The sequence below is a fragment of the Pundamilia nyererei genome, unplaced genomic scaffold (genome assembly GCF_000239375.1).
Source record: "Pundamilia nyererei isolate P.nyererei 1_Seehausen unplaced genomic scaffold, PunNye1.0 scaffold00043, whole genome shotgun sequence".
NCBI classification, from domain to species: domain Eukaryota; kingdom Metazoa; phylum Chordata; class Actinopteri; order Cichliformes; family Cichlidae; genus Pundamilia; species Pundamilia nyererei.
In genome coordinates, this window is record NW_005187444.1 from 1815764 (window position 1) to 1838240 (window position 22477).

Consider the following 22477-nt stretch of genomic DNA (forward strand, 5'->3'; position numbering starts at 1 on the left):
CCCCCCCAAAACATCTACATCCTGTGAAATACAACTTTTAAACACTAAAGTGCAATGGCAAGAAGGTGACTTTCACACATGCAGGAAACAGTCCATCAGCATTCACAGTAGCCCAACAGAGAACATGAAGCTCTATGACAGTAAGGAATAGATGGAGGTTGAAGTGCTGCTTCCACCTTTATCCATCTACCCAGACAGCATGCTGGTCATCATTGCCTTCACCATGAATAATGTGCAACAACCACGAATGTGTGCACGGCTATTACCTAAAACAACTTATTCAATTCAAGCGGAACAAAATGCTTAATGGAGAGGAACCTTTCAAGGCCTCAAGGGGCCAAGATATCAATTTATAATTAGTTGACTTGCTTGTTGTTAATGTTTCTCATGGGATTGTGTGCACTTTCAAGAGTTAAGAACATTATACAACCTGTTGCTTCTGCTTTTTAATCTAAAGCTTAGAAGAAGAACAGGAATGGCAGGATACGACAAAGACCTTCAGGCCTTCCATTGACTAATCAAAAAATATTTTCCTTACCCGATACAGCCTTGAGCAGCTTTATTCATTTGACAAAACAAAGACTAATGTGGAATCTGAAAACAGCTTCCTGCCAAAGATGTGATGACAGCAGAAAAATTATTCTACCGTTTAAAGTGATATTACAAAGCCTCAGGAGGAAATGTTTTGCCAGTTCAGACAAGTTCCATGCTACAGTATTTCTCCTTCTGTCTTTAGTGTACTGTGTAATAGAGCAGGCGTTATATAAAAACACATTAGTTGGCTTTTATCACCTTTCCCTCCTCATCGCTGCTGCAGTGCGTTCACATGGACTTTACAATTCAGCTCACACAGTAGATGCAGTGAAAGGAGAGAAAAAAAGCCCACTGATCCTTCACTGCACTATTCACTCTCCACAAAGGCAGACATAAACACACGAGGCAGGGAACGAATGCAGATAAAGACGGCACAAGTCATAACAGACGGTCATCTCTGCTGAGTGCAGGCAAGCTGTGTTAAGCTGACAATGTGCCAGGACCTGCTCCACAAACACTTTACGCGATCGACAGTTAACGGACAGGCCGCCACTTAATTAGCCGATTAAAATTAGCCAATAGATGATGACCCAGATCTTTCAGACAGACACTGAAATATCTCCAACCCAGCCAAGGGATATTTTGTTATTTTGAGGAAGACACTGTGGAGATTCAGTTGTTACTTCCCAGTGCAAAGGCCAAATTAGCGCCATCAATATCCGACACGTATTTCCACACAGACCGCATTCCTGAACAAAAGCCCAGCTGTAAAGGCTTCCTTTTCCTGCACCCACTGCTCAGGATGGAACATGCACACAATGCAATTAGGCAGGCCTCTAACCATCGCATAAAAGAGTCTGGTTCACCAGACTGAACCGCATGCATGTAGATCCATTAGTCGTCCTTTTTGCAGATGTATTATTTGTTATAATTTGAGATTATGGTTCAAAATGAATTGCTATGTTCTACCAATTCCACAAGTGAGCTATAAATGTCCAATCATATGCAAAGACTTAAAGACACAGTGAAATTAAAGAATACACTCAAAGTGTCTTATCAGGTCCTAATTGTTCAGTTACTTATTGGTCCTTTCAAAATAAATAAAATCTATACGCATCACATTTCATATGGATTGAACCTTTTTCTCACTCCTTGTCATAGTATTCTCCCCTTTTTGGACGCAGAAAGAATGAAACTACAATAATGCTAACAGTCTCTACAGCTCCTTAGTCCATGAGCATTTCTCAGTGCTCACATCAAATCAGAACCATCTTATAAAGATGTGAGAACTCAAATGTCCCTTGAACTGAGTCACATAAACGCATCTTAATCCGCCAGATGCCTGGTACAAAGCTGTGTGATATGGGATTATAATGATGTGAAAACCGAGCAGCTAACAGTGTGGAGAATTCAGAGGGACGCCATCCGTGTATTCCCAGCCGTGTGGATGCAGCTCGTCCATTTCCTTCTGTGCCATTCATAAGAAAGGACAACATTCTGGTTGAGTTGGAAATTATAGTTGTTTTTACAGATGAACCCAAGACAGTGTTACAAGATTCAGGTCAGAAAGTTGTCCTTCCTCACGCCTCTCAAACTTCAGGCCTAATTATTCTCCTAAGAATACTCCGTCTGGGTGAAGCATTCAGGACACATGCCTCAGCCTTGCTTGACTGGAATTATCTGGGCAATTACCTCCACTAATGTCACGAGTGGACATTACATGGACATTCAGCTGGGAAGCTGGAAACTTAATGACCTTTAGATGTCCATTAGATTTCCCCCCCCGGTTCACCTCTGTCAGGTGACACCTAAAAAACGTTGAGAGCCGCAGTGCTCGAGTGAAAGCTAAGTTGCTTTAATAGTTTCACTGTGTCTTTAAATAAGCAGAGGAATACAGCGTTTGCATCTTTGGGCAGATGTGCAAAATGAGAATGTTTATAGTCGGACAATAAATGGAGCATGAGGCAGGGTTATAGATATCATTAACAGGCAGACCTAGGAGGGAAAATGAACGCACAGGCTGCAAGAAAAATAAAAGCAATGAGCCACAACAGATGCTAAGCTGAACTGGCACTGGCAGCATCCCCCTTCTCCCAGCACCGACTGGCTAGGACGAAAGTGAGGAAGAGGAGGCAGCACCAAGTATTTTCAGGGACTGCAGCGGCTGACCGTAGTGAGACTCTGGGAGCTCCTGACTAGACACCAGCTCAGTCTTGAAGAGGCGGAAGTGGTAGGGGCAGTGACGCAGGTGGTGGGCCATGGCCCCATCCACAGCCACAGGGGCAAACCCCAGCAGGGCTGTCTCAGCAGGGAGCCACTCCAGCAGCTGGGTTACGTGAGGCACGTCCGAGGGCTCTGAGGGGATGAGAGGCAGAGCAGGGAGAGAAGAGTAGAACTGGAAAGTGCAGCGGAGCGGGAGCAGAAACGGGAGGAGCTGAAAAGCAGTGCGGCCGGAGGGCATTCGATCGATTGTAGGCTGCAACGGACAAAAACCTCACGGCTCAAACAGAAAAAAAACAGACTCAGTCCCACCTTTCCATTTCAAAGAAATCAAATGCAAAGCAGATAGCCTGAGGTGAAATAGAGACGTCAGGGGGGGAAACGAATGAATAAAAACACACCTGAGATCTGCTCCACGTAATCTGAATGAAAGGCTTTTTCAGTCAATCAGTGCTCAAACATCAGTGACCCCCAGGGCTATTTTTCAAGAAACTGTATGTGTGGCAACAGAACTGCAATGTGACAAGAGAAGTCGTATTTTAGATTTGTAGCATGAAGGCGTGACTTTCTGACAGATTTCTATCACTAGCTCTGCAAATTGGGCAACTGCCCCAGGGCTCAGAACACTCAGGGGTGGGGTTGGTTCAAAGGTTCGGTGTTCACCGCGTGGCAGGCGGCTAATGGTGACTCATTCCTAACTTGTTTGTATGCACCACTCAATCCCATCATCAGAAAGCAGCATGAGCTTTCAATCTGCAATAAAAGACCAGACATTTGCATATTTACAAATGGAACAGTTAACAGGACACCACAGACCCTCAAACATGTGTCTGTGTGAACCTGATGAATGCAAGTTCATTACTGACCCATTCTTCAGCGTTTTTGCCCGACATCGCTCCTCGGCTGGTTAATCCCACCTGGCTTTCACATCAAAACGACCAAATGAGAACAATTTCACCTCTAGTGCCATTTGAGTGACCAAGCAAATGAGAATATGTGTAAAGCACACGTTACTTTATCTACAATATTTTACCCATCAACATGGTTATGATTCAGAAAAAAAAAAACCACAGCTGTGATTGCCCTTTTCTCCGCTTTGCATCATAACAACAGATAATTCATCGTTGATAAAGTGAGGAATGTCCTTAGTTAAATAATAATATATATAACAAACAGCAGCTTGATGAGCAGGTGGCTGTTCAAAACTGAACTTGGACAATTGTAAATAAAATATAAGAATAATATTTATTGAAAGCAAATACCTGTAACAAAGCAGATCACACCAATGTTAGTGGATCTAAGGAAAACTGTCACTTTTTAAATGGATCATCAGCGCCTATTATTATAAATCAAAATGTGACTACAGGAGAGAAGCAAGAGAGCAAACTGGAGGGAAAGGCCCATGACTGTGGCTCCAGCTGTCTTTAAAAAAATAAATAAATAAACACGTTTCAACATTTGAGATTTGTGAATTCCACCAACTCTTCAGCCACTCTGAACCAACATGTGAGACCAGCCTGTGGATCAGCTGACATCAATTCTGCTGACATACAGCCAGCACTAATCAAACTGCCAACATGTGATCAGCTGTCTCTGAGCTTTTCATATAAAACCCCAAATACCGTAAAAGGCCCAAAAATGGAAACAGTAAAGCAGCAACGTGTACATCAACTACTACACACCGGAGGAGCCAGGGATTGAACCACAGGCCCCCTGATTAACAGATGCTCTTCCTAAAATGGGTTGGTCCAGATTTTATTTAGTATGTGTGTGGTCAGTACACTATGACATCACTGTAAGTATGTGTGTGGTTAAACTGGGGTTAAACTAAAACAAGAGAAACACCTATTTAAAGTTTTATTTGGCATTTATAGCAAAAACCCAGACATTTATCAAATAAATTATTTGAGAATCAACAGTGCATATGCCAGTGAGGATTTTGTAATTTTTTTTATGTGCATTGATTATCTACCCGTGGAGATATATCTAAGGAACACGATATATTCCACATAGCTAACCATCCTGTGAACAGCAGGATTGGAGATGAAAACACTTGCAGGCAGAGCAGGTGATGTTAGAGGTGAAGGGCTGACAACATAAGTAAAAAACAAAACAAAACCCAAACACCGAAGGTGTGCGCTGGAAGAGAAACAAAAAAAAACAAACCTAAAAATCTGAGATGATGTAAGTAATGTAGCCACACGTCACACCTCCCAAAACAGAAAACATAGAAAATGTTTTCCCACAAAACCGTCATGCAAGATAAGAGGAGAACTGGAGGAGTGTCGAAAAAAAAGGCAGACATACCATTAGTCGGATGCCTGGCATACGACACAGAAAATCTCTTTACTGCCGGCATAGACAACAGCTCTGAGGAGATAAGAAAGGTAACTGGCATTACTGGGGCAGCTGGGATCTGAGTCTGCTTGTGAGTCTGTGTGTTTGAACACAAAGGGGGGGAAAGGAAAAAGAAAAAAAAAGAAGGAGAAAACCGATTAGCAGAGTTGGCCTGTCGATTCATCAGTGTCTGTCTGCCAACAGATCTGTGTGAAAAGGAGGGTCATCTTTGAATGAACAGAGTGGAGACTGAGTGCTAAGGCTGCTGTGGAGTGGGTGGAGTAAACAACGGACGTAAGAAGTGTGCTGATCTAAATGTTTCCTTCAGCCTGACTACTACTGGCTGTTGATCACATTCAATGTGTTGGTGTAACGTAGTTTTTACTAACGCAGTAAAGCTGCAGACTGGGAAAAATAAAACAGAAAAAAAAAAACTGAGCCGACAGGTGAAATAAAGCTCTGTAGAGCTTATGCATGTAATATACGGTTTACGAAAGAAGAAAACCCACTTTTATGTCAGGTAAGATTCCATTAGGTAATTTTTGGTATTGCAGAAAGCTGTAAAATAAAGGTTGGGAACCGCCTCTCTGAAATGCACTTACCACTGACACTGCAGGCCATCTTCAGATCTGAAGTGTGCACTTCCTTTCACCTTCCCAGCAATAAACCCATCTCTTGTTGCCCTGTTCTTTTTTTCTTTAAACGAACTGGACTGACGTCAGGTCCAGACCCCGACCTGTCTCTCAGACAGCAGCCCATAAGCCTGATGCAACAGAGCTGAGAAAGTAAAGCATCTGCCAGTGTGTAGCTCTGCAGTCAGAGTGACACCAAGTGGATGAACTGACCGGCTCAGTTTGCTGTGTTTAAAAAGCTGCAGTGGAGGGAAAACAAATCCCTGCAGTTCGGATCCATATGCATAAATACACCTAATAGGAAAATGATGACGTCACCTGTAGATGAGTCACATTCATATTCGGGACGCACTAAGCAAATTTGTGCGATTAACCAGCTGCAACCATGAGAAATCTATCCACTCCAGATGTTTGTGGTAATTAAACCTGTTGCAAGGACCCCTGGTGGCTGTGGAAACAGCTTTCTTTCACTTACCATTACCGCCATTACCAGACTCAGGGAAAAGGGATTATTTTAAGGTGGATTACTGGGTCTTATATCTGTTCCAAATAACAGGCTGAGTTTCTTAATGTAAGGATTACCGTAAATTGTGATTAATATGAAAAAATAAAAAGCCAGGCTTTTGGCTTACAGACACACTACTTCACTTTACGAAGGATTGTGAAATAAAGAGGATATGTTAACACAACATGCACAGAGAGACAAAACACTTGAGTCCGAGAGGAGAGCGGGTTGATCGGTTAGCGGTCAAGTTGATGTGGAAAAGTATTAATTGTATTCCAGCCTGCATGCTCAGCATTTACTACACAGCCAATCCCTCTGCTGTCAAATCAGTGCCCTTGCTGCCCATTCTTGCGGGGCAAAAATCATTAGGAGAAACGATGCAATATATTGCAGCTGCTGATTTGTTTTGATCTGAAGGGGAAAAAAAAATGTCCCCAAAAATCAATAAGATGAATTTAGGAGCAAAAAACACAAAGTAGGAAAGAAAAAAAAACAAGACTTCTCAAAGCCAGGAAAAAAAAAAGCTTTTCAAATGGATACAGATGAAAAGACCAGCTCCATGCGAGAGGACAGAGAGCGTGGTGAACGTACCAAACATGCCACTCTTGCACGGCAAACTGCCGGGGGACAGAGGAGGCTTCGGGTGGTGGTGACGGTGGTGTGTGCGGACGTAGTCCCGAAGGTTGGGGGCGCTACAGGACACCCCGAGGGCTGAGGCACTGAAGAGGCCAGAGCAGAGCGAGCCTGTGTGGAGGAGCCGTGGGAGTGCGGGGGGGGAAGAGGTGAAGGGATGGGTGAAGTGGACATGTGAAGGGTGAGAATTTTTTTTAATTACACACTAAATGGTGTGGCCCAAGAGTGTGTTTGTGCTTTGGGAAAAATGAGTTTACCTGTATGAACACCCTGCAAACAGATATTTATTATATAGATTTGATAAAGTTTATAATAGAAGGAAAATACCTAGATGACACGCAAGCTTTAAGGTTTTTCAGAACAGTGACTCAGTGTGTAAGACCCTTGTGTGAGTGATGTGTGCACATGCACAGAACATGTGGGTTTCCTATACGTCACAATAGCATATCAAGCAGGCCGAGAGTGGAAACGAGTTTTAGACTTGCTGTACACGAATAAAACAAACTAATCCTCATATTCGTAGGACAAAGTCAATGTCCAAAGACTTTAAATGAATATTTTATTTAAATATTTGAAACACCAACTAAGCGTTGTGTTAACGGAGCGTCAGTGTGCTGATGGAGAACTGTGACCTCAGCAACGCAGCACACAACAAACTGAATGGCTCCACTCAGAGAGGGTTTAAAACATTAGTGTAACGTGGACATAAAGCCAACTACTGCTTTCAAACGTGATAATTAAGCACCGAGCAGCACGACGATCGGTGCATTATACAGAAAGGGGCACGTTAACCTACTGTAGCGATGTGACATTTAAAACAATAAGGATTTTTAAAGGACCATCACTCATTCCCTGGTGATATCCAGCAGTAAGAAGTGACGCAGGTTGATGTACGCTAGTCTTTGAAAGCTTTCGATCTCTTGTTTTTTTCCACACCACGACTCCACTCTCTGCTCACATTGTTGGTTTTATGGTTTTCTCCACACGTCTTTATTTAGATGGAAGCATGTCATGCTTGTAAGTGTCACCATGTTAGCAGGTTGTTGGATGTTGCATGTCCTTCAAAAGTCCCTTTATTTAGGCTGAGGTTAAACTACATTCATGGACCCAGAGTGGTCTGATTTGGAACAATTTAAAGAGGTCAAAGGGACCTACACTGATATCTTACTTTATGTATGGGACCAAAAATGTTTTGTTATAAGACTAATAATATTTAGAGTAGATTTTTAAGAATTTGTGAGGGCAGTTTTCTCTAGTTGAAGGAGGAACATGTAACTTATTTATATAGGGACAACTAATGTTAATGAAGACGCTTTTCTTTTAAATCACAGATGTATTCTTTAGCAGGACAACCTGATATCTGGAGTGGTTACAACAGCGCAACATGTCAAATACTTGTAATATTATCATCTGTATTTGTTTCAACTGTGTGAGCTCACAGCAAATTCAGTTTCTGGCAATATAATAACACTTCTTCTGTTCTGACATCTTTTGATGCTAATGTTGCACAATTAAGGCCTTTACGCACCGAGCGCATTGTAAAAAAACAACAACATGAAATTCAGTTACAAATTTTTGGGGATGCCAACTTGGTGAGAAAAGGAAGAAATTGAGATTGTGGATTCATCCATTTCTCACAACAAGGCAACAGCACAGGAAATTTGTATAATTCAATACTGTCTTGAGTTTTGAACTTCGAGCACACATTTGTCAAATGCAGCTAAATGCATTGGTCAGATCTGATTATTCACATGTGAAGATTTGAAGGAAAAAAAAAAATCAAACTTCATCCAAAAAAATAAATGCAGCAAACTGGTCTCGTGAATAGTTGAGAAAAGGTGTATACTCAAAGGTGACCTGTTACTGTATGCTCAGTTCCAACCTTTTTACCCCACAGCTGCGTTCGGCGGATGGGGTTTGGCTTAATCCTGCTGGGCAGGCATCGCCGTAGGATTTTGAAATAAATACTACAGCTGTGTCTACCAGGAGGCTGAGGGGTAGAACTGGTGGTCACCGGTATTTTTATTCTTGGCCTCTACTAGAGATGCTTTGTATAATTCACTGTTAAAAATAATAATTTATCTTATACTGGTCCTCGGTCCAGCTCCTCAGTTCATCCACTGTTTTAAGCAAAAAGGTTTTGGTTTAGTTTAGTTTTTGTTTTGTTTTTTGCTCCCTTCTCCTTCCCTTTCAGCCAGGCTTCTTCTGATTGGCTGCTATTCACAAACACCTGAACTTTGGATTATCAGCACATATGCTGACCTCATTATTTGGAGCAGGGATTTGAGTTATTGAGTCTCTGAGTCTCCAAGTCACTATATGACAATATTAATAATCTTTACTAATTATATTAGTTTATGTTAGTCAAGTCAATATCAGTTATAGTGACATTAAACAAAGAAAAGGCAAACATTAGTAACTAGAGAGTCGGGTTTTGTTTGACTATGAAGGTATTAGCATGTTCACCGTGTTGTCACCTTATCACCTAGAGAGGAGAGGAACACGTCTTTGATCACCATATGACGCAGTGATCCTGCAGTTGGCTGTGAACATGACTCTTCCCCGCTGACCTCTGGCCAGCATAGTTTGGATTCTGATCCTGTTCGGCTGCCGCTAAGCTAAACTAAGCTGGGGTGGACGCTATGTGAAAGAAACGAGGGACAGACTGAAAGTGAAATGGAAAAGTGGGAGGGTGAGGGGGGTAAAAAAGTCACAGCTGCAGCTCGTGATGAAGAGGAGGCGCAGTGATGACGGCTGGAAATGAATGAGCGGTGAGGCCATGAACGCAGATATGAACACAGCGAAAACACACATTCTCCCACACTTGCTCCAAAAATTAGATCCCTACCTAAGCCACTGGCTGGTTTGATCTCAGGAGACTGGCGTGAGCAGGATATGAAGAGTCGATGGGATGTGCAGCCTTTAGCGGAATGAGTGGGGGAGGTTTCAGAGAGGACCTGAGTGGGGCCAAAGAGACCAGGGATTAATACTGATATCCTCAACATATTATTCAGGGACCTGATGTTTAATGGTTGCTTCTAGAGCATCATCGCACTTTTAAAATGACAGGCAAAAGTGTCAGAAGAGCTAGTTCACACCCAGACCGCATTTTGTCATTTTAACACTGAACTCTGGCAGTGTGGTACCTCCATGGAGCCAGTCTTGCGGTTCCGAATCATGGGAGACCTTCGCTGAATGTTGATTGGATCAGAGACTTGAAGTGCCTGGTCCGGCTCATCCTGAGAAAGGTCCTCCAGACTGCCCTGATTAGGCTTCTTGTCTTCATTCTAATTGGTCAGAGAAGAAAGAAGTGACTGACATCTCTGATCAACAAAACACACCTGATGTTGACACACAACTACAAGGGAGATTTTTATTTTTTAAAACCTTAAATGGCCTCTTGTCTGGTTTGAAACTGAAATTTTTCACATTTTTAGACAATTTTCAACCAGCAATATGAGTGCGGTATGGTCACACACCTCTGAGGAGGCCGGCCGGAAGCCGAATCCAAGAGGAATAGTCTCTTCATCTTCACATCCTTTTACTCCTGGACTGAAGTGAAGCTCCACATGGAAGCGCTCCTCTGAGGAGGGGTCCTGCTCAGCACACAGACACAAATATACAAAGGAGGCTGCGTAAAGGAGCCTGCAATCCTGCAAAGGAAGCTGCAGTTTGGAGGAGGAGGTATGTGTTTCATTTCATCCTGCCCACCTTGTTGTTGTCTTCGTACAGCATGATGACTATCTGTGTCATATAGTTGAGTTCAGTCACAGCGCTCAGGTAGTCCATTGCTTGCTTCCACTGCTGGTCCTTCTCCTCCTGATGTGCAAAGACAAGCAGATGTAAAATTAAAGCCAATGAGTGAAACACCACAGATCTGTGAAAATTCATGCAAGGGCAAGGTAAACATCAGTTCTACAGTCCAATTTAGACATAAGCGTTCTATTAACTTAGAACTACAGTTCAGCTTAGTTTTATTAGAACAAGTCACTGAAGTCATCTTCAAAAAGCCTTCTGTCTTGGAAGGAATACCCTCTGCAATAAGTGCAACGCTACAAAAGCTCTGTTCTGGCAATTCGCCCTCTGAATGTGCACATGCACACCTGCAGAAAATCAAAAAGTCAAAGGTGACAAAACCACTGCATACATTCAGCAGGCCTCCGTAGCGGAAGATGCTGAGCAGGGAGTGAACGTGGCTCTCACTCGTGAAGTAGAGGCGTGTGCGGACGTGACGCCCAGGAGACATGACACCCCGAGAATACCTGAACAGCAGGGCGGAGGAAGAGACACAAGTGAGTAACACAACACCTGTAATACTTGTTAATACATGTATGCATGTGGCTTATAAACATGTTTGTTTCAGTGGTGTTCTGCATTCTCACAGAGGGTGCAACTTGTTGACAGCCTCGTCCTCATGGGTCCTTTGCAGGTCCAGTTGGATTTTCTTCATCAGGGGAACACAATAAGCCTGGGCGATGTCCAATTTCTCTGCTCTGTTGATGCCATACTCCTGATGTCAATGAACAAGAGGGCAATCCATTAAAATAGCATGTTTTTGCATGTTATTTGTGACAAGTCACTTTAATTCAGAAGACATGTTAATGAATAGAGGGTTGATTTGAACCTTGCTCTCGCTGGTAAGGTTTTCTGACTAAAGCATGACATTTTAAATGCGCCATTGGAATAATGTTGCTACATCACTCATTACTAATGCCAAATTTGTGCAAAATTTAAAAATAAGTGCTGGGCAGCACTTGGAAAAAATGCAATTAAAGACACTGATGTGATTTACCTGTGGTATGACTATATCAGCCAGAGCACGGGACAGTCTGAAAAGTTCCCGCGTGTCCTCCAGGTCAAGAGAGGCATTATGCTGAAGGTCATATTTGATGCAGTCGTAGATATCTGGGATCTTGCTGATGTCGTAGCGACCATTCTTCATGCGGAAGTCTCTCTCCAGCTTAGACCAGCGCTGTAGCATCAACTCCAACGTCTCGCTGTGGTAAAGCTGTAGGTCTGGAGAAAAAAAGAATTAAAAATACAGCGACTAATTTTATCATTGTCGTAAAAAAAACCCTAACTATAAAAGATTTTTAAAAAGGTTCTTGAATATGAATTCTCCAGCTTTCTGAAGGTTTTCACACATTTCTTCTTGGGACATTGACATTCTACAGCCACCTGTACAACAGGGTGGAGGCTCTGTCATGGCTCTGGATTTCAGGCACTGGTGTCAGAGATCTTGTTGAAATCATGAATACAGAAAAAACACCCTCAGATTTTGATTAATGCAAAACCACACGGAAAGCATTTTATTTGCAACGGCTTCACTTTTCAGCATGAAACCATGGGAATCACACTGCCGATGTAAGAAGGCAGTGTAAGAAGCATAACTGGATAGAAAAAAACAAAAAACAAAAACACACTATTGAGCAGGGCGGGATCATCTTATCAGAGAACAGAACAAAAAGCAGCCAACATCCAAAAAAGAGCTTTGAATGTCCTTGAAGAAGCCTGGAGAACTATTCCTGAAGACTTCTTAAAGAAATGACAAGAAAGCTGGCTAACCTCATGTTTCAATAAATAACTCCACATGGTTCCAATTTTCCTACCAGAACATAAAGAAATGAGGGGTGGATCAATTTTGAACTCCATATATACACTACAGTTACAAGCTTTTCTGCATCAGTCTTATTCATACATAACACCTGATGACTAAAATAAATACTGAGGGTTTAAAGACAGTAAAACATTTTAAAAGCCAGCCTTTCTGCAGGTTCTCAGTACCTGCAGACTTGGGGTCCTCCAGTCTCTTTCGGATCTGCGATGTAAGGCTCTGGATGAGGGCATACACCTTGTCACAGGTTTTGACTGGATTCTCTATGACCTTCATGGAGTTCACCAGTGACGGACTGCCAGTCGGAGCCAACTGGGACACGATAGAAGCAGAAGTAAATAGATAACATGTTCTGCCAAACACCACGCATGAGATTATGCCAGAAAAGACGGTCAATATATGTATGAGCAGTTGCAAAATTCTTTGGATAATCCAAATCTTATCTGGATTAAGAGGCACATTTAACTGTTTAAACTAACTGGAGACTTTACTTGCAAACAAGAAATTGCACCATACAGCTTATCACTAACTGAGCAATTCCATGTGTGACAACACCTTTTGGTAGTCCTGCTCTGTAAAGTCCTGGTCCTTTTGCATGATCTCGTGCAGCCTGGCTTTCACTTTCTGCTGGCAGTCAGTCAGAGAATCGCTGTCACTGTCCAGCAGTCCGTTCATGTTGGCACTCTTTACCATTTGAACCAGGATGGGCGTGAGCTCCCCTTCTAGAGCCAGAAGACCCTGCAGACATGCATCAGATTTGAAATGGTTAAAAAATTACATAAATATGTGAGGGTTGAGTCGTGACGAGTAACCCGAAGCAAACAAGGTAGATGAGTCCATTCTCATCACTACGCTTGTCTTGTCATTCATAACCTTAACTAAATGGTAAATGGCCTGTATTTATATAGCGCTTTACTAGTCCCCAAGGACCCCAAAGCGCTTTACACAACCAGTCATCCACCCATTCACACACACATTCACACACTGGTGACGGCAAGCTACATTGTAGCCACAGCCACCCTGGGGCGCACTGACAGAGGCGAGGCTGCCGGACACTGGCACCACCGGGCCCTCTGACCACCACCAGTAGGCAACGGGTGAAGCGTCTTGCCCAAGGACACAACGACCGAGACTGTCCAAGCCGGGGCTCGAACCAGCAACCTTCCGATTACAAGGCGAACTCCCAACTCTTGAGCCACCATCACCCCTAACTAATGTCGTTTCTATTTTTGGGATAAATTCTCAACCTGTCTCAAACTCTTCAAACAGACCATTCCTCTGCAGATGATCAGTTAGCCGTTTTACAGCCATCACACTTCTGTGTTTAATATTGAGCAGTGGGAACATAAATTCCACACTGGCCAGGAAAGCAAGCCAAGCGGCTCCAATTTATGGCAAACAAGTGGGTCTTGTTCATGCAAAGCTGCTTTAAATGCTCTCCTCAAGCTCCATCAGAATCGCTTAAGTACTAAAGTAACATTTATATGAAGAGTTTAGTCTTCCAATACAGTGACATAGTTACCTTGGCAAAAGCAGCAGCCGTCATCTGCACTCTTCCTTCGTCAGAGGCGTAGATCTTCAGGTCATGGCGGTAAGTGCTGTGCAGGCGCAGGAGGCCACAGCCAGGAAACCCGGCATAGTCACCTGTAGAATTGAACACAGAGTGGAGCGCCACAGTTAACTGGCATGATTACAGCACTCAGATGTACAGTACAACACACTTTTTCCCTTTCCTTTTCTTTTTTAAAGAAACGACTGAGTCGGTGAGGTAGTTGAAAGAATAGAGAAAAACAAATTTTAGTTTTGATTGTACCCAATAGTAGCAAAGATTTCCATCAAATATTGCACAACGGGCCAGTACAGCACATGTGCGAGTGCAACATCACTTTCAGTTCAAATGCATCGGCTTGTCAGATTTTAATAGGGTTCGTTTCACTTAAATGTGAACTTAAATGTTGTTGTTTAAGCTGAATATAAAATGAAGTGAAAGTGAAGTGAACTGAAGTTTTAGTAGTCTCCCCAAAATTTGTGACAATAACTCCCCTGCAGATGAGATTAAATATCCTAGATTACCTCTCTTTGAAAACAGACCAAGTCTTTTAACATTCCCAGTATGCCATGTTAATGTAGGGGGTGGATGCAAACTAACGCTACAGATCAAATCACACTGATGCTTCATGCATTTCTCTTCTGCAGGTAGCCTGACACTGCATCGCCATGCCTCATTTGACAGAGATCAGCAAATCTGGGACGTGATGAAGACATATCCCTGTTTAAAGCTTAACACAGGCCAAAATAGATTTTTATCAAACAACATCTCAACAACTCGTGAAAAAAAATGCAGTAGGATTAGTGTGAGATGATGCGCGTTAGCTTTGAAAAAGAAAAGCTCCAGTCACTTTAGCTGCCCGCATATGTACGGGCAAGTGACCTAAACAGTGTCTACATTGGAGGATCATCTTGGAAACACATCGACACAAAATAAAGCAGTCCACAGCAATCTGATACAAAACAGGACTAGTCGCCATGTGAAATTAACCAAAATCATGATGATATGAGGAGAGAGCAGACCACGTTAGTGGACGGAGCGACAAACGCTCAGAATGACAGAGGAGCGGAAGAGCGGTGATATCCAGGAAACCCTTCTCTTACCAAAGTCAATAGGGGAATCGCAGCCAAGGGACCGGCGATTACCGGCTAGTAGTTTACATAGAGCAACAACAACAGAGAAGAGCAGAGTTAATCGACAAAACTTGTGGTGGAGAGAAAGAAAGGATTGAAAACAGTGGCTGGGATGAGACAATTGTCTTCTTTTTATAGATAAAAAAGAAGCAACACAAGGTCTACTTTTAGTTCTGCTTCAGGTTGGTTTTCTTTATAGTTTGAGTTTTGCATGCAGCACAAAACAAACCTTTAGGTAGGACAGGTGATGACTAAATGGCACTATTGTTAATTGTAAGACCCTACAGGAAATAACGTCAAGAAAAGCCTGCAGCTGACTTCTTACTGCTCAATCTGAACAGAGAAAAATTAAAGCTGCTTTTCTGTTTTAAAACACTTTGAACAAAACCCATTTTGGGTGTTCTCAGATGAGGCCACACCTAACTGCAGGACAACTTGGTACAGCCTCTAGGTGGCAGTGCGAGCAGCATTTTCAGCTTAGGTACTGTTACGGTTTTTAAAAAAAAATAGAAAAAAAAATATTGAATGTCATGAATTTAAATCAGTACTTTTTAAAAAAAATGTGCAAGCAGTTCTTCCCCCCCCCCCATAGTTGAGGCTACACTTCAATCCAGCACAATGGCTACGATGTAAGGTTACAGCAGTCTTACATGAATTATTTCTTTATTAAAGTTATATCTTTATTGAATTTTATTAGAGTGGGACAAATCAGTATAATTGAATCTACAACACTATAGGAATGAATAGAGCCAAATTAATACCTCTCTGAGTGTGTCAGTAAGAAGTAGTTATTATTACGAGTGTAATAATGAATTTTATAGCTCAGATGACTGTATTGGCTTAGATTTTACATGTGTACCTAATAAATCATCCACTGACTGCATTTCTGTTTAGGTCCTCTGTCCTGATACTGTTAGCCTTCACTAGAGTTGCAGCTCAGCATCTTTGTTTAATCTCAACAACCTTTCACATCAGACTGTTTAAGCCGGTGTTGACAGTATACTCTTAAATCCAGGTCATAATTCCTGCTTATTGTGGTGCAGACCACGTGATCTTCAACAGAGAGAGTTCACTCTGTTATGGAGCAGCAGTTTGTTCGAACAGTTTTAAAGCCTTGAGGTAAAAATGTGACTTAATGTCCTCAGAAGGTGTCTGCAAGACATGAGTGATTGTACTGAAGTGGCAAGATTAGTCTCATTAATTTTTCCACCTGAAACTAAAGATTATTTTACTACCAATTAACTGCAATTTCTTTAAACTTAAAATGCTTGTTCCATTTAAAAGAAATGAATTAATCTTTTTATATATAAACAGTGTAACTAGGTCACCAAAGTCCTTCATCCCTATCATTGTTTTCCTTGTCTTCTGTCTCACTGTTACAGCACTGGCTGTTCATACTAAACCTGGCCAAACATTTTCCGGTGTTTGCTCTGTACGATATTGACAACAGTGAAATTTTTAATTTGATTGTCTTTGGGACAGCTTTAACTGTGAGCAAAGAAGCCCCCCCCCATTGTTTACACCTTTTTCTTTGCAAGTCCAGGCCAATCACAGCAAAGTTTACTTAAAGTTTACTGCCACCTGAAACAGTTTGTTTCAGACAGCAGATGAGCTAAGGGGCTGCGCCAAGAAGAAAAATGTGCAGTCCATCATTACTTTAGGCATCAGTAATTTTTATTTACAGATGCTGTGCATGCAACTCCTCAGTTCACTTTTCAGTAAACTTAAGAGATTTGCTACGAGTAGCCTTTCTAATGTTTTTTATTTTTATTGCTACAATCTAAGATGTCCCACACTATAATAATATTGTATATAACTGTTGTTGAGTAACACTTTAAAGTTCCTGCTCTTGGCAACAGTGAGTCAGCAATCTTTCTACAACATCACAGCCACAAATGACAATGAGTGGGATAAAAAGACTGCAGCGGCAGCTGGAAGCCTGAAAATCTGGCTTGTCAACTCTAACATAGCCGTTTCAGCCTGACCTCTTTTCACACAGTGCATGTATGACTCCTATCATGTGTTGGCACTGCAAACGGTGCCGTTATTAGAAATTACAAAGGAGGACTGAAAAATGACACCAGAGCAGAAGGCGTGAGAGCCGTTGTAACTACATCTTATAGGCTAGAGCATGTGTCTGGCTGGTACCTTGACCTCCGGGGTACATGCAGCGAAAAGCCCTGCCCAGCTCCTCAGCCTGAACCCGGCCTGCAGGCGTCAGCTCCCCACCCCACTTCAACACCAGCAGCAGAGATGGGCCATCCTTCTTAGAATCTGAAACAAGAAGCAGAAAGTTTAACATTTGATTTTTCTTTATATAAATAATCAAAACTCTTTTTTCTGTAGCCATACTGACAAATAATGTTGTCCGTGGTGAGGTGCAACCAAAACACTGAAGGCGAGGCTCCAAAACACAGTTACTAACTGATGACTGATTACACTGACATTCACTTCCAATCACCATCCGTGTGTATTCGTTTACATATAATTTATCTCTGTGACCCAGCACACACAACAATCGGTGTCCGAGTACGATACCTTCTTCCTCACTGGATGCTTTAGGTTTGCCATTCCGCAGGTAGGTGAGCTGGACTTTCCTGTTGATACCTGAGAAATGACCATACCTGGTGGGGGGGATGAACACACACACCATCAAGCAAACACAACAAAGTTTCATATGTACGCAGTGAGACAATCGAATAGATTTCATCTCAAATCCACGAGTTTCGTCCAAATGTTTAGCAGCAAACACACGTCTGACTTTCATTCCATGTTTATGACAAGGCGAGCTTAAGAGAGATAAGACCAAGGCAACAACTTTCAATGACACAACGATCATACACTCTGCTACAGTAAGCACTACTATTAGCAGTTGTTTCAGTCACTTTGGAGGTAAAGTGACTGCAGTTCTTTGTAATTGCGTATCTGTGTGTAAGCACATGAGAATGTGAGCAGGAGCAAAAGGACCACCCAGAACAATCAGACAGGTGGGGCTTATTGGATTACAATGCAGTATTGGAGGATGCAACAAAGTCTATAAATAATAAGGGAGGAAATAAGGGAAAGCAGGTGCAGACGCTTATAGAAATGTGGAAATGTGGAAATGTGGTTTGGTCTCATCTGCGTAGCTCCACATGATTTTAAAGTGGCCAGCTCCCTAGCTCTGTGTCTTAATGGAAGCAACATGATCACTGTTTATAGCTTTTTTAGATTGAAAAAGCAGGATAGCTTACACTACTGCATAAGCTCACAGCACGCATATAGATGCCCTTCAGACTTAAGGGCCTTGCTATGCAACGCTTGATCACTGTACATGAGCTGGCTTTCCTCTCTACTTCACTGACAGTTTAATTTTATATTTATTCATCAAGAGTCAAAAACTGCAGTTCCTCTAGTACAGGGGTGTCAAACATAAGGTCTGGAGACCAGAATCGGCCCATCAAAGGTTCCAGTCTGGCCCAGTGGATGGAAAAAGGAGAGTATAAAATTTGGAGTTTTAACCGCGTTTTTATAACCTCATTACCGGTAGTAAAAAAGCCGTAAAAGACCTCCTCTACGGCCATTCACACGGCGCCAAAGTAAATAAGTAAGTAATTAATAGATAAACAATTAACTGAGAGAAAGCCCCCCCCCAAAAAAAAAGCAAACAAAAAAAAAAAAAAAAAAAAAACCAGGACATTTTCTGTCTATTAACAAAAACAGGACAGTTTGGGCAAATGAACTAAGAGACATTTAATCCTCCACATTCATTTCTTTCAGTCCAAACAGTCCAAGCCCAAAGAGTGCTGATAGATGTCTTTATCCTGTAGAAGAACTAAAACGTATTGTTGAGACTGCACTTCTTGTTCTTATAATTAAATGCCTAACGAATTAAATGTGTAGTTAATCTTCCTTACACCAGCAGAAAAGGGTGCTGGTCTGGCCCACTTACATCAAGGTGTAAAATTAGTTGACATAAAATGCACAGCTTCACAGCCTGCCAGAAAACACTATAGTCCTGGCCTCAGAATCGTCACAACAGATTTTCTAACAACTCTACAGTTGATAAATTTCTTTAAAACAACCTTGTTACTGGAAACATGGGTGTGGCTGCTTTAACTGGCAAATGTGCCGACGTGTAAGGCTGTAGTCGACCGGTGTCTACCAAGTCTCAGCTAAACTAATTAGAGACTAATGGACCGCCCTGCCGTCTTAGCGTCGGTGGTGCTTTCTGGAGCGCTTTTAATGGAATCATCTGAAAAATGATAAACCCTGCTGTGTGGTACTGTCTGTCTAAGACTGTGCTCCAGTCTTCTTGAGTGAAATTCTAGCATTTTATTAGACTGTTACTAAAAACTAATTTGCACATGTGTGCATCTTTGCATTGCACTTGCACAGTTTATGAATGCAGCTTGCCAATCATGCTAGCTAGTGTTATTGGATAACTGAGTACTTCACCCTCTCATCCAAATGTGGTAAACCTCTGGCTTCAAAAAACAAACATAGCGTCAGGCAAAATGTTACCACTGAGGCTTAAAAATGGTGATGTCACTGCGTTTAAACAGCCAGTAGTTTGAACGGTGCTTTTCTTGTAAATTTGACCGTCCCCGTCTTTCTAATGATTTTTAATGTGCTCCTGTGCAGAGTACAGTGCCATCAAATTACCAGAATGCAGATCTGAGGCGGGAGGAAGGAAGACATTAGGAGGTTTAGAGTGTAGCTGATAGGTGGTGAGGAAAGCATGCACACGAAGTAGCACCACACACAGACACACGCTGATTTACAAACACAGAAACACAGTGAAATAATCAGAGACATTTGACTGTGTATGTGTCTGACGTTAATAGCTACAAATGAATGAATTTTAATGGAAATTAAGTCGACAGTTAGTGTACAAAACATTAGAAATATCTTCCAAATGCCTAATCTTAAAATGCAATAACTAATCCATCTTCTGCTTCCTTTATTTTTTAATCAGTGAAATCTGAGGGAAAAAAAGTTTCACAGAGTTTTGGTCTGCCTGAAACATAAAAAGATCTGTAATATTTCTAATATTTTGTACACACAGTCTAGGTTGGCTAAAGAAAAGGAGGCCAGTAAAACCTCATCCTTTACAAGTGAGAAGGGAGAGGGTGCGTACTGATTGTCATTCAAGCTGGATTCCCTTTTGAGAGAACAGATGGATGAAGAAGGGAAGGATGGGTGGGTGGGAAAGAGAGATAGAGGAGGGAAGAAAAGATAACGCAGTTAAAGACAAGCCAAGAGGGAGGGAGCGTCTTCATGGTAAAGGTGTCTGTTTGTGAGTATGAGAAAGTCTGCTGATCTGCTGATGACTGAGATGACAGGAGGGTGATGAGTGATGATATGTGTGTGTGTTTGTTTTCCAGGTGAAATGTCACTCACATTTCCAGAACAGTCTTAAGCTGCTCCAGTTTGGACTTCTTCTCCTCAATCTCACAGTCAGTATGCTGACCCAGTTCGACCAGGAGCAGGCGAGCGATGTCCAGCACTTCCTGGAAGCACAGAGGTTTTTACCTTTAAACTCGAGTGCTGGTGAAATATTGGAGCTTGAGCTGCACGCAGTGATGGCATGAACGCAGTGTGCAAGACGGGATTTAGACAGCGGAGTGTAAATATTTAGACAAGACAATGAAGGTTTGTGGTCCATGATGATGATAACGCTTAATATGTGGGAATGTTTAACAGTACTTTATTATTCTTAAAGGATTCAGTCATAATCAGTCAAAACAAACAAACAAACAAAAGAAAAACAAATATGCAAATAAGAGACAGCCTGGGAAAAAAGAAGCAGGAGATTATTAGTGTTGTCTCTCACCTGCAGCTGCTTTGGTTTTTTGAGTTTTAGCTTTCCTGTTTTATATCCTCCGTACTTTTCAAACAGTTCAAAGAATCTGGTGAAGGATAAGCAGAGGAAAAAAAAATCAGAAAATAATTAAAAAACAAAACATTTATGTTAAATGTTTATCCAACAAAAGTTCGCAAAGAGCTGGAGCCCATTCTATTTATACAGTGGACAGGTCACCAGTCCATCATTGGGCCAACAGAGTGACGAGTGCACGCATGCACGCACGCACTCTAGACGGAGCGGCCTGAGGAAACCCACGCAGGCACAAACAGAAAAGCAGACAACCAGGAGGTTTGCAGACAGCAGACACTGCCATCATTGACCCAGAGTTAAAGTTTCTGAGGGGAAGTTCTTGAAATAAAATGCACAGCAACATTCAACAGTGGCTGCCCAATTCAAAGCCGTGAGTGAGCATTAAGTCTGTGAGGTAGCTTATAAACTTGTTGTTACCATCTGTTCTCTTCTATATTACTCCTTGAAAGTCTAATCAGAGAAATGCTTCGGGAAGTCTTTCAGACTTATAAAACAAAATGACTGAGTGAGCATCATAAGCTGGTCTCTGCCTATGCAGCCACACACGGAGAAACCTAGAAACTACTCTGACTAATCATCAAACCATATCTATATTAATATCTACTGACATGTCAAAACTCATTATGGGTACAGGAGGGGGAAGGTCATCAAATGTCATCCTCTAAATGTGTTAATTTCATTCTGTGGAAAATAAATCTAATTGTTTCCACAGTCCCGTTAATAAATTATGCTTCTTGTAAATCCTGTAAATAGATGTTTCTATACTATAATTTACTCATGACAGTGAGCTGTATCTGTTATCTCTTAACAACACAAGGTTTACTTTTTTCATGTTAAATTATGTATATATGGACACGCTCATGAGTAAATTATGGGATGGGGAATATATCCAGTACACAAATGTTTTCCCTTGTCTTGTTTATTTTTCCACATATACAGAACTTTATTATAAATTTTTGTACTTTAAAAAAACAAAACTAAGCATTAAGTTGTATGAACAGGGAAGAAGGAAGACAACTCAAGGCTTAGTCTGAGCGACTCACAGAGGATGGCGGACTTCCATTTTCATCTTTTGCTTTGGGGTGCGGTCTCCGTGTCGGATAATGGCGATAACACAGCGCAGCTCCATCCTGAAGAAATACAAAAATGAGGCAAAACACACCAGAGACTTCAAACAGACGCTAAACTGAGTTTGGGATCTCAGTGGACCCAAGCAACCATCTGTTAATGTGTTGTGTCATTTTCCCATAACTACTTTTTTTCCCTTAAGAATTATTCTGGGAATCCTTTGAGGATTTTGCATAATCCCATCTGGGAATAATTTTAAGTGAAGGCTAAAACGAGAAATGAAAAATGGAACTTATTATCCCGTGTAGTACTAAGCAACAAAATTTTTTTAATTAAATAAAATAAAAAACTAATTTATGTTTTCATTATTTTTG

General features: G+C 41.7%; 1 protein-coding gene across 9 annotated transcripts in view; it reads right to left on the bottom strand.

Moving 5' to 3' along the window:
* ppip5k1b (diphosphoinositol pentakisphosphate kinase 1b) overlaps positions 1–22477 on the bottom strand; it is a 46079-nt gene that overhangs the window by 6649 nt on the left and 16953 nt on the right. For 2 of the 9 annotated variants that reach the window (XM_005731458.1, XM_013910427.1), the window contains exons 11-29: positions 22079–22165; positions 20973–21048; positions 20540–20649; positions 20277–20300; positions 17696–17781; positions 17306–17431; positions 15128–15172; positions 13998–14119; positions 13031–13213; positions 12646–12787; positions 11654–11877; positions 11244–11371; positions 11009–11123; positions 10573–10680; positions 10341–10457; positions 10008–10148; positions 9710–9818; positions 6820–6972; positions 5062–5124 (exon numbers count right to left, since the gene is read on the bottom strand). In XM_005731458.1, the coding sequence (XP_005731515.1) occupies positions 5062–5124; positions 6820–6972; positions 9710–9818; positions 10008–10148; positions 10341–10457; positions 10573–10680; positions 11009–11123; positions 11244–11371; positions 11654–11877; positions 12646–12787; positions 13031–13213; positions 13998–14119; positions 15128–15172; positions 17306–17431; positions 17696–17781; positions 20277–20300; positions 20540–20649; positions 20973–21048; positions 22079–22165 (2159 nt within the window). The remainder of the gene's footprint in view (positions 1–5061; positions 5125–6819; positions 6973–9709; positions 9819–10007; positions 10149–10340; positions 10458–10572; positions 10681–11008; positions 11124–11243; positions 11372–11653; positions 11878–12645; positions 12788–13030; positions 13214–13997; positions 14120–15127; positions 15173–17305; positions 17432–17695; positions 17782–20276; positions 20301–20539; positions 20650–20972; positions 21049–22078; positions 22166–22477) is intronic. The other 7 variants (XM_013910428.1, XM_013910429.1, XM_013910431.1 and 4 more) reach the window with 7 other exon arrangements.